Below are 16,356 nucleotides of genomic sequence, written 5' to 3'. Positions count from 1 at the left end.
ACTAGGAGGAGGCAAAGGAATATGATTTTTTTCACAGATTATCTGTTTAATGTACTACTGTCTGGATAAAGTGATAGCTTCAGCAAATATGACAGATATTTTCATAACTGCAGCTTTAATGCTGTTTTAAATCCACATGTCCAGCAATTGCATATTGGTGTAATGCTCACGTGTCCACATATTTTTGGCCATGTAGTGTGTACTATGCCATTATCTGACCCCCAAGTGAATTGCAGGATGTCATTAATCCTCAGTTAGTCTTGAAAATGACACTCTACGGTGTGTGACACACAAATAATGACAGATGCGGCTCAAATTTTATTCACATTTATTTTTGCTTTTAGTGTGCTCACAGAAAATTAGAACACCTTAAGCAGAGGAGTTTAATAGCATTTTTTTTTGTAAGCAAAGTTACATTCCATCTCTAAGTCAAACTGGTCAAAGCTTCTCCAGTATTTACAAAAGGAAAAGAGAGAGAGAGAGAGAGAGAGAGACAAGATGCTACACAAACATTTGCATCTGATAGAATCCTTAAATTTTTGTCAAAGACCACTGAAAAAGCATCGCCTGCTGTAATCAAAAAACATACCACAGTATATAAACAGTTAACCATTCCACTTATCACAGCTTGGTTTTTTGAGTTCAAAATTGCTTAAGAAGGTCTTCCGGGATGACTCTTTGTGTGTGTATGTGTGTGTTGTTATCTTACAAAAATGAGCGGGTGGAAAAAAGAGCTGCAAACTTCATGTGCTTCTTGAGATCAAGATTTTCATTTTGTACAATAATCACAGTTAAAAACACCCCGCCTATACATACTTACATTTTTATTAAGGTCATAAAACCAACAATAAACAATAAAGCCTATACAACTCGTATCTCTACTGAATCACTGACTGGTACAGCTAATGAGAAGTGAAAAGCTCCTATGAGTTTATATGACTTTCCTAAATACCTAACTCTGGGATTTCTTGTCTTATTGTAACAATGACTTAGTGTTGTAAACCGCATGGTGGATATAGATGTTGGTCTCATAGTTTTTTTAGACTACGCTTTTCGTAATAGTCTGTGGCACATTTCCCAGGCCCCTTCCTGCCCGCCCCCTGCCCTCCCTGAACTCGCCTCCCCCCTTCATTTACAGCCTAACCCCCGTCTCCTTCATACCATGGGCATGTCCATACCATTTTGTTTACATTTTGTATAAAAATTCAAAAAAAAAAAAAAAAAAAAAAAAATTAATACTGATGAAAAAATATATGGCAAAGTGTGGATGTATTTAATCTGTTGTACATATCGAAGCCACCCACCTCCCTAGCCCGTTGGAATGGAGATGGGTTTTGTGTAAGGGGGGAATGGAAACCAAAAATAAAAAATAAAGAAAAGCTTTAAAATATCCCTGGTTGCAGACAAGTTCTTCAAAGCCAGAACCTGGCGTCACTCCAACATACAAACAGGGAAATGTTCTTTGATTATCTTCTTTTCTCCTTTTTTTTCTTTTCTAATTTCTTTCTCTTTACGAAACTTATTCGGCAGCCTCAGCGGCTACAGCAGGAGCCTCCGCTGACGCCGCTTCCTGCGAGGCTGGGGCGGCCTCCTCTGTTTTGGGCGCCTCTTCGGCCGGCTTCTCCTCCACCTTTGGCTCCTCTGCCTTTGGCTCCTCTGCGGGCGCAGCCTCCTTGACCTCCTCAGCAGGTTTCTCCGCTGCTGCTGCTGCCTCCTCTGGCTTGGCCTCTACCTCCTCCTTGGCAGGCTCGGCGGCAGGTGCAGCCTCCCCCTCAGCAGGCTTGGCCTCCTCACCAGCAGCCGCTGCCTCCTCTGTGCCCTCAGCCTTGGCCTCCTCTGTGGATGCTGCTGCCGCAGCCGCCTCCTCGTTCTCCGCTCCCTCTCCTGTCTCCTTTTTGGTCTTCTTGAAAGAAAAGCCGCTGAGCTTGAACGACTTCTTGAAGGAGAACCTCTTCTTCTTCTTTTTCGGGGTTTCGTTGCTGGTGGAAGGCGTGGCGCCCTCCTCCGGCTTTGCCGCCGCCGCCTCTCCCTCAGCAGGAGCAGGAGCAGGAGATGCTGCTTCTACCTTCTCCCCATCCGCAGCTTCCTTCTCAGCAGGGGCAGCCTCGGCCTTGTCAGCCTCCTCCTTGGGGCTCTCCTCGGCTGTGGCGCTGCCGTTGGCCTGCACCTCCTCTTTGCCATTCTCAGCCGCAGCAGGAGAGGCATCCCCGTTCACTTTGACATGGCCGTTTTCCTAAAGAGAGAAACAGTGACTGTTAATGCCATGAACAGAGCTGGCATGGTTTCAGGACTGAATCCGGACAGTGCCACTGGTGGACACTGGGGGCAGCAGACACCATCAATCCAGCAGTGACAAAAGCACACTCTCATTTCAGCCTGGACTCACTGTCTACTTTCACGCTTTCACAGACTTTACTCGGCCACAATCAAACACAAAATATCAGTTATGCACTAAACTCAAACTGCAACATGTTTCCTCATCTGTTCGCTCTGGATTTCATTAATATCTCGAGCGAGAGTGAACGCAGTGCCTCAACTGTATCGCAAGGGGTCGGTGCCTGCTCGCTCCAACAGCGGAGCGCCAAAGCAAAGCAGCTGCTCATTAAAACAGCAGATGCTCATTAGTCCAGCAGACCCAGGGATTAATTCCTAAAAATATAGAAAATCTACACCAGGTTCTGAATTGTATGTTTTCTCAAAATCCCAACTCTAAAAAGCAGCTAGAGAGAACAGCACCAAGCCTCCCTCTCTGTCTCCCCGGGGCGCACCACTGGCTCCGAGCCTCTGTCTCTCCCCTCCTGTGTGATAGCAGGCTGCCATCTCCACTTTCTAGTCAAGCATCTGTAACAAAAGGAGTGGTGCTCCGAGCGCACACAGCCTTTCTGGATGTGTGCTGCATCCCGTCTTATTCAGCAATTTCCAAATCAAGAGGCGACTTCATTCAAAGCCAAAGCTGTTGCTTATTGCCCTGACATTATTTTTGGAGGACATTTATCAACCAGCCAGTCAACACATGATTCGAATGGTACAATTCAGAGTCATCCTATCAACAAAAGATCCAACTAATTTGGTGTACTTCTAAAATTAAACGCTTATTTTGCAAAATTTCCTCTGTATCAATATTGCGCGCCATTTTCTATGAAAAAAGGCAAATGATAAATGATCAACTGTTGCTCATGAGCTGTAATCTATTCAGAATTAAAAAACAAGGCTTTCCATTTAGTTTAAATTCCCACCGCGGGTCTCCATTCAGTCTATCCACAATTACGCACGGATTGCGCCCTCAGAGCGCAGCACCCATCCTGAGCGAGCAGCCTCTCCGCGGATGGGTTCGAAGAGGAGGAGGATAAAATATCATTTACCTGTCCATTGGTCTTGGTGGGTGAAGCAGCAGCCTCCCCGGGCTTTTCAGCCGCAGTTTCAGCCTTTCCAGCTGTCTTGGACAATTGCGCTCCCATGCTTTTCGCTCCAACAAAGAAACTCAACCGATCCCCCCCAAAAAAGGAAAAAAAAAAACGAACAAAGACCCACAAGCCTCTTTGTTGAAACGCAAAGCTCCTCCGCTGTCTCCCTCTCTGTGCACAAAGAAAAAGTTGACAGGGAAAATGTAGAGCAAAGTCCAGTCAGTGTGGAGGGTTTTTCAAAAACGCAGGAAAAAGCTGAGGGCTGAGGAGAAGTAATAAAATCCCAGATCGGTGGCCGTGTCGCTGTAGACAGGCTGCAAAATGGAGAAATTTCCCTTGTTGCTAATAAGATGCGGAGTCCAACGCCCAAGTGAAGAGATGAATGGGCGCTCCGAGCGATGACGGCACCGCACTCACATTCAGCCAATCACAGGCTCCACTCAGAGCGTGGGCGGGGTTTGGGAAAGGGAGTGAACAATAGATTGTAGCGCTGCGTTCAGGGTACGTAGGAATAATACAACTTTTGTTTTTGTTTTTTTAAAAAAAGTCAACATTTATTGAACACTGGGATGATACTTTACCAAACCACGTGTTAATTGCTTTACTTTAAAAACCAGCCATAATGATCAAATATGGAAGTTTTAAAACACAGAAAAGATTTATTTTCCTTCTTTTTGCACTTTTAAGTTTTGCTATCACAGTTAACTCAAGATCCACGCGCTGTAGGCTACTAGGTTTCTGGAGCTATACTTCAAAAATAATAATATCAGCAATTAACAACAAATATTTGGTAGTATTGTAATGTCAAAGAAAATTCAGACAAAACCTTTGAAAACTTTCAGTGGACAATGGCGCACACTTAGTTTATGTCATGCAGGAAATATTTAGGTGGTCCGTTTTGGAACAGGTTCAAATTTTTGCTCTTGATTCCAAAATTAAGGACCGTGAGATGCGACTTAATCAGATGCAAAATGCAGTGGACCCAATCAGACCCACTGTATGATGTAGGATGATCAGAGCTGATATCGAGCTTAAACCAGAGCCAGTATGTGACCCTATCCAATCCAAATTGGATGGAATATTCACTGTTGTGGACCTGACCTGATTTTTAAAATGTATTTATTTTTACCAAAATTTCAACAGATTTGCATATTTGTTTATTATACTGTAAAACCTCAATTAATAGCCCAGGCCATTATTTGCTTAAATCACTGAAATCAACAGGCCCGTATTTGAGACAGGACTTTAATTCCTTTCACACAAAACTGTTGCTCAGCAAAGGTGGGAAATACAATCAAATTGTGTATTTAAACCAGTATCAGTTTACATTACATATTACTTGTTTAAAAATTAGGCTTCAGATGATATATCAATTATGAATCCTTCACTTGATCTGGCTCCGATAGAAAGAGAGTGAGTTACGGCACTCCAGGATACTCACAATATTCACAACTTGGATTCATTTTTATGAAAAACCCTTTGAATTCTCGATCTAAGGACCCTTACGGACTGAAGTAATATGAATAACTTAGAGGGTAATAAAGGAATGGACACAAAATTTGAGGCAGCCAACAGACCGCCTTTATATATCTCAACATTTATTCAAAAGAAATTTACTGCTTGGCAACCAGACCAACTAGCTGTCCATCCATCCACCCATATATCACTGTGTTTTTACTGCTCCCGTAGAATACCTTAAAAATGTGCTGCTCACAGTAAGAGAAAACGAAAAGGTGAAAGACATCCGGGGCACTGTACAAAAACAAGAAGAAGATGATGCAATTTGCACAAACTGTATTCCCTAATTTTTGTTAGTAATAGGTAAAATACATTAGGGGGGCAGTGAGTTCATATTTTGCAGGTTATCAATCTGTGCTGTGATAATAAGGCAAAAAGTTGTTCACATGATCACATTAAGGCTCAGGAACACAATAACCTGTGAGATGAAATCATTAATTCTGTGGTTTGAAATCATAAATCAGCAGTGCACTGAATAAGTCTGAAGTCATTTTGCATTTAAAAAGTCGTCACGATCCTTATTCCTGTCAGATCTTGTATATACGATTTTTTGTGTGTGCCTTGAATGCAGCACTGAAGACTGTAGCATCAACTTGTTGTGGCCTCAGATTTTCTGCTTCATATACCAAATATTTAAATAATAAGCTGTACTTAAAGATGTTACAGTACATTTGAATGCTTTCTAAGGGTTAAACAGAATAAACTTTATATTCAACCAGTTACAGGATCACCTGGATTAACTGGTGATGACATCATCACTTGTTGTAACCATTTACCTGGGCATGTTTTCCATCATGGACATGTTAGTGACTTGATAGTTTGACTAGCCACAGTGAGTTAAGCTACCATCTCTGCCTCCACTTTTCCAAGTACAACTTATGTGATCATTAAAACTTAAACAGGCATAAACGCAGTGAGAGAAGAAACAGCACTGAAAACAGTTAAAGTTTCTGTGTAAAAAAAAAAAAAAAGAAAGAAAAGAAAAGATCACAGCCATTTTATCAGCTCATCACTTCAAAACACACACTTCCTGTACGTGTGTGTTTGTGTTCAGGTAGTAGAGGGGTTGGGGGGCGGGGGCATACCCGGTGCAGTCGTGTTGATGACCATGTGATGTGCCCCATGGGGAAGGTTGTGTGTGTTCAAACAGGTCCCTCAGCCCACATTTGCAATGCAAATCCATCACAGAGGCAGAGTCAACTGTCCTCTGCAGCACTGAGACAAACAGCCGTAACACAGCGGGCACTGCACAGACTGAGGTGGGCTTCCTGGAGGAGGTTCAGTCTGTTGGCTGCTGTTAAATGTTATCAGGTACAATGCAAAGCAGCAGTGCTGGGCCGCGCTCAGCTGGGATGCAAACTGCAATACTTGATTCAGTTTCTGCTAATGAGCTGTGTCTACATCTACAATCGTTAATATAATCCAGTACAGTACAGTTCAAACTGGGGTTCAATTAAGGTTGAGGAAAGTACAAAAAAACTTTATTCAAGATAAACTTACTTGCTTTTTTGGGGGCTTTCAACCACTAATCACAGTCCTCCTTCAACTGAAGAAACTCCATCTATTGATTTGCTCTCTGATGCAGAGAACTCAGTTAGACAGTAAGTGGACCTTGAGTTTGTTTTTTTATTGTTCAGACTACTGTTTCCAAGGTCGAGAATGAACTTTAATGCGCATTACCATGGATAAAACTTAATATCTGTCCTCTAGCATCTCATAAAATGACTGATGGTATGAAAATGAATAAAAATTCTGATCAGCAGAAATGCCATAAAGCCAGTCGTTTATGATTCTCAAATGTGACTATTTGCTGGATTTCTTAGGGGTTTTCTCCATAAAACTAAAGAGAATATCTTTGGCCTTTGGACTGTTAGTCAAACAATACAAACAACTGGAAACATCACGAGGGCTCTGGGAAATTGTGATGGGTATTTTCACTATTTTCTGACAGTTTACAGACAATAAATCAAATACACAACTTGTTGTGTTTTGGAAAACCCCACAAAAAAACCCTTAGCTAGCTGGTCATAAAGACTTTCAAACTGTCTTTCAGTGGAAATATCAATGTATGTTAATAATATTTACAGCAAAGGGGATGCCCCAGGACTTCCCTTGGATACCCAGGGAAGAGATGTGAGGTTAATTCTGGAAACCACCCTCATGGAAGATTCCCCATGACCATGACTGTATTAAATTTAGTTGTGCACCCTTGATACTTTCTTTCCCTTTATATGCTACATTATTTTTTCCCTTGTTTTTTTTTTATTTTTTTATTTTTTTTTTACAAAACCTAACCTGATGTTAACTAACATATTGCCTCATCTCAGTCTTCATCAGTGGAAGGAGTATGTTCAAGGGAGTTTGAGCTCAGGGGTCTGGAGGGGCTGTGGTTAACTGTTTGGTTTATAAAATGTCAGAAAATAGGTAAATCTGTCCATCACAGTTCCCAAGAGCTCAAAGTGACATGAAACCGAAAGATATTCAATTGTTTATTACATTAGACACAGAAATAAGGCAAATTGCCACGATTAAACCAACAAACATTTGGCATTTTTACTTGGGAAAACTAACTTTAACAGTTAATTTCATCAAAGTAGTTGTCGATCGACTAATCAATTGATTTGCTAATCATTTTAACACTAAGGCCAACTAACCTGGTTAGTAACCTTGATGTAGTAACCTAATTAGTCCCTCCAGGATTTCGCAGGCTGTTTTTTGATTGTTGTGACCTGAAATGTCTGATTTCATGGTTTTCTAAAACAAATTGCACGTTGCAATGTTTATAGGAATTTCTTTTTGCAATGGAATTGCAGGGACAGGTAAAAATTGTAAAAGAAAAAATAGTTGTGATTCTGTCTCATTCAGTGTTTCCTATAGAAAATGATGGGGGTGGGGTGGGGGCAGCAATCTGCGGCAATCAGTTGCTAATGCTGTTCATTGCAGCAATGAGAGGCTCACCTCTCATTCTCTCTACCCAGTTAGCATGAGCTAACACAGCACAACATTATCTCGTCACTACTCATCATATTTTGCCACTTGGGCAGAAGCCCTGCAGTGGTTAACGTCCAACACCAAGCCGTTAATGTCACAATGGCGGCAAAATGGATCGCCTGTCGTTAAACCTGTAAATAACCTGTTGGGTAACGTTAGCTGTGTGATGCTAACAGTAAGCCCAGTCACTGTGTGTCTGTGACTCCAGGCACAGAGTTTCGGTCCTGCAGCAGCAGTCTCATGTTAAACAAAGAGAGGGGGGCTGAGCAAATCAATACACTGCGTGCAGCTCTCCAATTAAATGAGATTTTATACCTTTTTAAATAGTCACATTTGTGACTGTTGTTTTTTATCACAGTGTTCTCAGTAAGAACTTATTCCATAGTACCATCATCAGATGAAAACATGTTGATGGCCAGAGCTTCTACTTTCAGCTCTGAGACGGCAGAAAGCTGTTGGTGTAATTGGTGACTTGTTTGGCGGTTTTGCTCTCAGTGATCTTCATGAATCTGCATGGGACTGTTGTGATTCAGAGTTTTGGAGCAGTTACACACACTTGCTGCACCACTGAGGCGGTGCAGTTTTCAGAGAGAATGTGTAGATATTGATTTATTGTTTGGCTAACTGCAGGATATTCAGTTTGAGATGCAAAGAAGCTTTGCTGCCATTGAGCTGCTCTGCAGGCTCTGTGATGATGAGACACCTGGCTGTCATTGTACAGTGACGATGGTGAAATGGCAAGCACTAATTAGTGAGATGAAGACAGACGATGATTCCGCTGCAGACTTTTCACTCCTCTCTTTGACTGATATCATGGGTCACTTGTAGTTTACATGACTCTTCATTTTATGCTACTTTTTACAGTATGGTTGGGCAGTGTGACAATATATAGTGTATGAGCAGTATTTGTTCATCAATGTAATAAAGGACCTTAATTTGTCAGGTATTTTTTGTTTTTTCTCCGTACACTTTATCCTACTATTTCTCAATCAGTTTTTGGGCCTCTGCTTTGGCGATAACCATGGCTGGAAGCATTATGTTTTTCAGGTTGTCCGTCTCATTGTCAAGAACACAAAATCTTAAGAACGCTGAGAGGGAATTTCTTCAAATTTGGCAATAATGTCCCCATAGAATCAATGATGAACTGATTAGAATTTGGTGGTCAAAGGTCAGTGTCACTGTGACCTTGCATCCGTCTTATTCTTGTGAACATGATATCTCAAGAACATCATGAAAGAATTTCCTCAAATTTTGCACAAATGACAACTTTGACTCAAGAGTAAACTGATTAGAATTTGCTATGCAAAAGCCAAAGGTCAAGGTCACTGTGACCTCAAGAATTCAAAGGACAATTTTGACAGAATTTCACACAAATGCCTCATATGATATAATGATAAAAGTTCAAAGGTCACCTTTACTGTGACATCATAATGTTCTGCAAGAACATTTTCCTGGCCATTACTTAACGTCATATCTCAGGAACAGAAGGGAAGACTTTTGGTCATATATTGAATTGGTGACACTAATCTTGGGTGTCCACCTTGAAACTGTACTGATTGTATAGATCGTCTGTGCTGCCAGGAGGAAGATTTGTGTGAAACATCTGTGTTTTCACAGACATGGATGTAAACTTTTCCTGCAATTGGACTGGTTTGCAGAGGCATACAACCGCGAGGTGGTAATTATAGTTTTTAGTAAAAAATAATTTTGACATTTATTTGATGACAGCAATAACTGTTTACTTTGCAGATTAAGATTTAAACACATGAAATGTGTTAAGCTTATGAATTATGTCGCATTCCTACTGATTAAATGACTAACTTAGTCTATAAAATAGTTAAAATGCCTCCTGTCCCCAGCAGCTAAAGTATTAAATGCTGCCTGAATAATAACACAGCTTCAATAATAATCCTACGATGTAATATACAGTAAATAACAAGTGCTGTTTTTCTGCATCACAAGTACTTTTACTACTGACACCTTCAGTAACTGTGATACCAGTGCTATGTTGACAAAACACTCTTTATTAGTTTGCCAGCTGACACCAGTTTAGTAAACACACACCTCTGTGTGATGGGTTGGTTGGAGTTACCGAAGGTGGAGTGCTGCATGAGACTGTCACATGACTCCTCACAGGTGGAAGCACCCTCTAACCAAAACCAACCACTGTGACTTACACACTGTGCATTCAGAGTCAGATTTCTTTTGCGTTTGAGCTCTTAATTTGAGAGATAGAAACATGTTTTTGGACAAAATCAAGAGTAGCCAAACTTATCCCATATTAAATGTTGTCCGTCCATGAGCAGTCCAGTTCTTGGCAGTTTTGGTTGGTACCAAAAAAAGTAATGAGAGTTAGTGACCAGCCCGAGGCACAACCTATATTTTATTTTTAGCATTATATATACATATATGAAGGCCATGGACATACTGCATATCATAGGGAATTGAGATCAGTAGCGACAATAAGGTGAAGCGACACCCTGGGTGATGCACTAGGTGTGACATATTGTGAGATATTTACTATTTGGGCGGATAACTGTCAGCCAATCATGCAATTTCAGAAATGACTGCAGCACAAAGAAGGCTTATTATAATTATAAATGTTGACAATATACGCTTCTGCAAACAATGATATGTGGTTTGCAGAAACATACGCCACCAGTATTTTTATATACGTCAAAGTTTTCAGTTTTATGTTGTGACAAGGCCGTGGGTAACAAAACATTAGGTTTAGGCACAATAACCTCTTGGTTGGGGTTAGGAAAACATCATGTTTTGCTTTTAAATACCCGGTTTGGCCACTGCAAACATGGCTGGAAATGTCCCAAAAAAATACATGCTATTGTTGATCCCTTTTGTTGGTCTGGAACAGTAGTCTGCTGCCAACCGCTGATTGGCAGCCATCTTGCCTTGGTGTCGCACCATGCAACGTCCCCTCCTGATGTGGTTTGCAGAAACGTAGAATGCCAACGTTTCTTCCTGTTGAAGCGGACTGCATTGTCAAACTCTGGCCTGTCTACTTTGTGATAGTAAAGACTTGTGAAAGTATTTTGTCCAAATTGTAATTACTTAATTTTTAGTTATTTTTCGGAATGTGCAATAGCTACCAGTAGGTGTTGAAGAGACATCTAGTGCATTAGGAATCATTGCACATTAGAAAGCTAGGCAAACTAGCTCTGCTAATTGGCTCCCCCCTTTCTACTACCAGTTTAACAATGTTGGAACGACCCATTGTGCTGTCAAGGAACAGTGGGATAAAAGGACCGCTCGTTAATAGCTAATGTGAACTGGACTTGTTAGTAGACAATACAGTATGACACTCTGTAGTCAGTGGTACACAGTGGAAGTCAACAACACTTTGTCTTGAAATGCTAATTCTCAGTTTTCACTCAACTGCCAGCATGGGAAATGCTTGAGACACGGACGTTCGTAAAAGACTTGTATCCTCTTTATATGCATATTAAAATGAGGGAAATTAAAATTACAGTTTGATTGTTTACTTGGAGGTGGACCTCGCTTTTTACAGACAGCTGCCGTGTAAATTGACATAGACGTTTCTTCAGCTCTCAAACATCATCAGTAAAAGTCAAGCTCCTCAGAATGACAGAGCAAAGGTGTCTTGTTGAGTTGTAAAACAGGGAGTAATGCATTGTAGAGGAGGGACACATTTCTCAATGAGCAGTGTCCTCAGTGTACCTGAATGCCCAGCAGTTAGGTTGTGTTCACAGCAAGCTGCCTGGCTGTGATCAAACACTTGATTCTCACAAGAGGGTGGCTGACTAGCTGTGTTTACAGGATGTTAAAGTTTTACACACAGCTTGGATTGAGGGCAGTTTGGTGGACATGTCTTCTTTGATGATTGTTGTCTCTCTAGGAAAAGTCTCCCAAGGAAATCACGAGTCAGCTAGGAGACACAGAAGGACTTGCCAATGCCCTGTATGTTCAGAACACAAAGTAACTACTAAGGACGAACAAGAAAAAGCCTATTTGTGCTACTCCGACCACAAACACCACCGTCTCCGTGCCATGTAAATGATATATTGACCAAACTCAACTAACACATGATATGTTGACAAAACTCAGCTTGTTTGCTGAGACACAGGCCTGAGGGTGTGTTCTCCTGGGAAATCTGATATAACTGATATCATCAAATTGAAGGGTATAGGAGGAGACCCAGGTGACACCAGTGCTGACTCCTTGTTATAAAGACAAGAAAAGAGGTTGTGTGCTCCTCTGTTTTGTCACTAAAAGCAGCACGTTTTTAATCCAAGCAGCCAATCCCCAAATTTTCTTTCAGGATTTTTTTCCTGAGGCAAATCCTCCCTGGTGCTTATCTACATTTGTTGCCTTGTTCCTCATATTACGGCTCAGCTGTCACACCTGGCATATCAGCCCCATTTAAAATAAGGATTTAAGGTTGGCCTGATAGAGGAATAGAAACTGAACAGGCAAGCTACAGCTACAAAACATGTTTAGATACTACTAGTATCTAGATACCACCACTTATAGTAGTTTTAGTTGCATTGACCATCATTTCTATTGGTTATAATGACATTGTTCTCGCCAAAGTAATTGCAGTGAACATTGTTGATTTTACAGAAATCCTTTCTGTAGCACTATCCCTAACTATGGGTGACTAAAAAAACAAACACAGACACAGAAACACACTGACAGGTTGCTACAAAACACCCGGTTTTTGAACGTAAAAAGATGATGGAAAAACATACACAGGTTGCCACAAAACACCCATGTTTAAAGCCTAAAACGCCATGATATCATGCTAAAGGGTTGCTACAAAACACTCACATTCGGAGGCTAAAAAGCCAATGGAGAAATACAGATAGGTTGCTACAAAACAACCATGTTTGGAGCATAAATAGCCACTGGAAACACACTGACAGGTTGCTACAAATCACCCACTTTTGGAGCTTAAAACGATGATGGAAAAACATACACAGGTTGCCACAGAACACCCATGTTTAAAGCCTAAAAAGCCAATGATAACACACCAAAGGGTTGCTACACGTTTGGAGCCCAAAAAGCTGGTGGAAACTGTAATGACTCACTAAAACACAACCAGTTTTGTTGTTTGTTGGTCTCAAACAGTGGTCTGCAGCTTGGCAGGCTTCTCACCTAGCTGACACGCCATCCACCTTCCCCTCCATCTCCCAATGGCAAAGTCAGCTTAGATATTAAAGTAACTTTGATGAGATTTGTGTAAAACATACAGATGTATTCGTGGTTTGCAGAAACATACAATGCCAGCGTTTTCCTCTGGCAGCTATTTTATTCATCATAACCATTTCTCACTGTGGATCAGTGTAAATGTTCTATTATTATTCTGATTAAAGATATTTTGTGTCCTGCAAAACATAGATGCAAAGTAGTTGGACATAAACATAACGTTTAGGTGACAAGGCTGCAAGAAGAAGAGGTGTAATTTTGTCACTTTCCTAAAAACATGTTGGAAATAGTTTAATTTTCCCTTTCTACCTTGGAGCTTTTACTCCATTTATTTTTACAACCCCAAAGCCTCGCTCGATACACTCTTTCTTGCTGAGGAATGCTAGAGTTCATTTGCCCAGGGTCAGTGTTGTCTGAGTGAGCAGAGACAGCGGAGAGAGTTGGAGGCTCTGAGTGATGGAGCGCTGTGAATGGCATTGCACAAAACACCAGGGAGGAGCCCACTGACCTGTCTGAATGGAACAAGGACAGGAGGAGAAAAGAGGCTCTTTAAAACTCAATCTGGCCAACCGTAAATGTTTGTCCACAGCTTTTCTGCTGCCATTACAGGAATGCTATTAGCAGGGCCTATTGTGCCTTGTGGGAATAGCCTGACTCAACCTGGCAGCTAAGACTGGAGATTTGTCTTCGTGCTTCCTATACAAAAGGTATAGGAACCGAACACTCGGGCGCACACAAAAGCTGCGGAAACGTGATCGTCTTTTTCAGAAGGCTGAGTTTTGTGTGAGAGGGAGAGGTAGGTGCTTCCGCTGGCTTGTATAATTGCAGGTCTCCACTCCCCACTGTGGATCTGGCCCCGGTTCCTGCTCCCGTCGCTTTGTTTCTTCCTCGGCTCAGGTCCCCCGCCCTGGCTGGAAGCGTTGAGGGAATATCTCCTTCTGTTTTGGGTGTGCCTCTGTACCCACACAGATGGCGATTCAGGCACCCCGCATGTCAAACGCCACGCTGGGCTTATCGCTAGCGGTGACTTCACTGGCAGTGACTTCATGCTCCACACGGCGGGCTTTTATTTGCATATACCACATGTTTGAACAAAACAGGGGCTGTTTAGCCGAGGGGGGAGAATCTGATAAGAAACGGGAGAGCTTGTCTTCCTGCTCTCCCTCTCTGCTGGTGCTGTTCACTCATGAACAACCAGTTAAGCAGCCTCTGAACACCGGGCCAAACCATCCAGCTCTCCCCACATCTGTCAGTGAAAGCAACCACATCACTGTTCAAAGTCAATCAATTGAGATTGTTTATTTCTCACATTCAGAACTGTTTCACCACCTAAATCATTAGTTCAAGACTCAAAAAGGCAACGACATACATTTGGACTGTATATGATTTGGGTATGACAACTGATGGGACCAAGTTGGACTGCTCAAGTTCACGTGTAATTTTCCTCAATAAAAAAACAAACAAACCAGTGTTCTATAAATGATCAATACAATTAAACCACCCATATGTGAGGAGAGAGGGACATAAATGCACCTTAGGGCTCGTACACATGCTGGTTTTTCTGCCATTTTTTTGTGCCCTCAGATCCAGTGTTTCCAGTGTAACTGCAAGAAATGTCCGCTCAAAAGTGAGAGCAACGCCATCATGGCACCCAATCGTTCCCAAGCATCTGTTTTTTTAGGATGCGACAGGTGCGCCTTGAGATAAACAAAGTTCAACTTCTGGAACGCAGCAACGCAGACCTCATGTCATGTGATGTGGAACAACCAATCACAGCCACTAGATAGATATTTTACGCCTCCTTTGTAAATATCCATTTATAATAATAATAATAAATATGGAGACGAAGTTGATCATTTCAGTGGTTGGCTACTCAGATTTTTACATCTGTCCCACAGACAACATTTAAGGCCTAATACACGCTTGAAAAATGATGCCTAGAAGAAGATCAGCTCTGAATTCTGAACACTGGATTTCTGGTTAGTAGGCTATGAAACAGTGCCAGTTATGGTCACTCAGCAACTTCTGACAAAACCTGCTACTGCGCCCTTGAAAGTTGGCACAAAGAAGACACAAGAGTAGCACGCAGCACCCAACCAGATATTTTCCAGGTGGTTAAAGAAGTGGCATGTGTCCCGGTCCTTAGTTACTGCCTGGCATTAAACAGAACAAGTAGCCGTAGAAGTAGAAGAAGACGAAGCGAATACCAGCTACTAAGCTAATGTGTAGGGTAATGTTATGATGTAACAATGACGACAAACATGCTCACAAAGTTTTTTACACTATGGTTATTTTGACCATAGATAACAGCGCTGGACTACCCCATGATTGAATTAGCCACATAGCCGTAGCTACAGTAGCTGTATGGGTACTTGACTCAATTTACTCTAACGGTAAGTTAACAAGCCAATGTAACTAATGTGATTTGCGGCTATTTCATTGGAATGAAATGACATAATTGAATAAGCATGACTAAACAGAACATGTATAACACTATGATACATTAACTCCTCTGTTAACATTATTTCTGCCCGAGTCAAGTCAGATCAGGCAGTAATAGCGGTTGTTTAACGATGAATGGTTGCACGCTAACATCACTTCAGGACGTCTCTACAGTCTGTCTTTTGTCTTTGTTTTGATTGAGAAATGGCAGGATAAACATAGTGTGCAGCTAAAATTTGGACAGAAAATACTGACCACAGTTGAAATTTCTCTTGTCTGTTTTTTAACATCGGCTAAAACACAAAGAATGTGTTAAACTGTTTGTACAAGCTAGTTACCAGAATCAAGATCTCTTCTTTGATTCATTGTTTTATGTATTGACATTATTTTGACTGTAACTGTGGTGAAGCTACCTTAGATTTGTTAAATATTCTGCTGTTGGGCAAGAGTTTGTCATGCTCTGACAATAAAGAATAGTTTAAATCAAATTTACCATCTGATTTCTTCAACTTTCACTCAGAAACTAAAACCAGCCTTTAAACTTGAACAAATAATGATTTTACATTTATTGTGATAATTTTTGATACTGACTGACATTTTGGACCAAATCGTCCAGCCCTAGTAAAATCATGTAACGTAAAGGCTCTTATCTCAGTTCCTCAGATCCAGTTGCTGCCAGTCATTCTCATAAAGTCATTAAACATTACATTGAAACAAATCCTCAGGAAACAAAGTTGAACGCTAAATACAAAAATAAGACTCAGTTGTAATAAACCCCAAATTTACTTTAACAAGCAGTTTCATCATACTAAGGCAT

The 16,356-nt window shown here is 41.3% G+C and overlaps 1 protein-coding gene and 1 long non-coding RNA gene across 2 annotated transcripts in view; one reads left to right on the top strand and one right to left on the bottom strand.

Annotated features, from left to right (window-relative positions):
• LOC125896990 (uncharacterized) overlaps nt 1-16,356 on the top strand; it is a 114,634-nt gene that overhangs the window by 2,896 nt on the left and 95,382 nt on the right. The window lies entirely within an intron of this gene.
• On the bottom strand, nt 312-3,781 carry marcksa (myristoylated alanine-rich protein kinase C substrate a). Its single transcript, XM_049589999.1, has 2 exons — nt 3,363-3,781; nt 312-2,233 (listed from the first exon to the last, which is right to left on the bottom strand). Exons 1-2 carry the CDS (start codon nt 3,456-3,458, stop codon nt 1,520-1,522), a joined length of 810 nt encoding a protein of 269 aa, XP_049445956.1. The 5' UTR covers nt 3,459-3,781; the 3' UTR covers nt 312-1,519.

This window comes from Epinephelus fuscoguttatus, linkage group LG11 (genome assembly GCF_011397635.1).
Source record: "Epinephelus fuscoguttatus linkage group LG11, E.fuscoguttatus.final_Chr_v1".
NCBI lineage: Eukaryota > Metazoa > Chordata > Actinopteri > Perciformes > Serranidae > Epinephelus > Epinephelus fuscoguttatus.
The sequence above is the reverse complement of the archived record's forward strand: the minus strand, read 5'-3'. Positions and strand labels throughout refer to the sequence as shown.

Bases quoted from the DNA above. Each gene is read 5' to 3' on its own strand.
- marcksa (XM_049589999.1), bottom strand. From the start codon at position 3,458: ATGGGAGCGCAATTGTCCAAGACAGCTGGAAAGGCTGAAACTGCGGCT. The intron at 2,234-3,362 runs GTAAATGATATT...TTCTCTCTTTAG, and splicing joins CCACCAAGACCAATGGACAG to GAAAACGGCCATGTCAAAGT.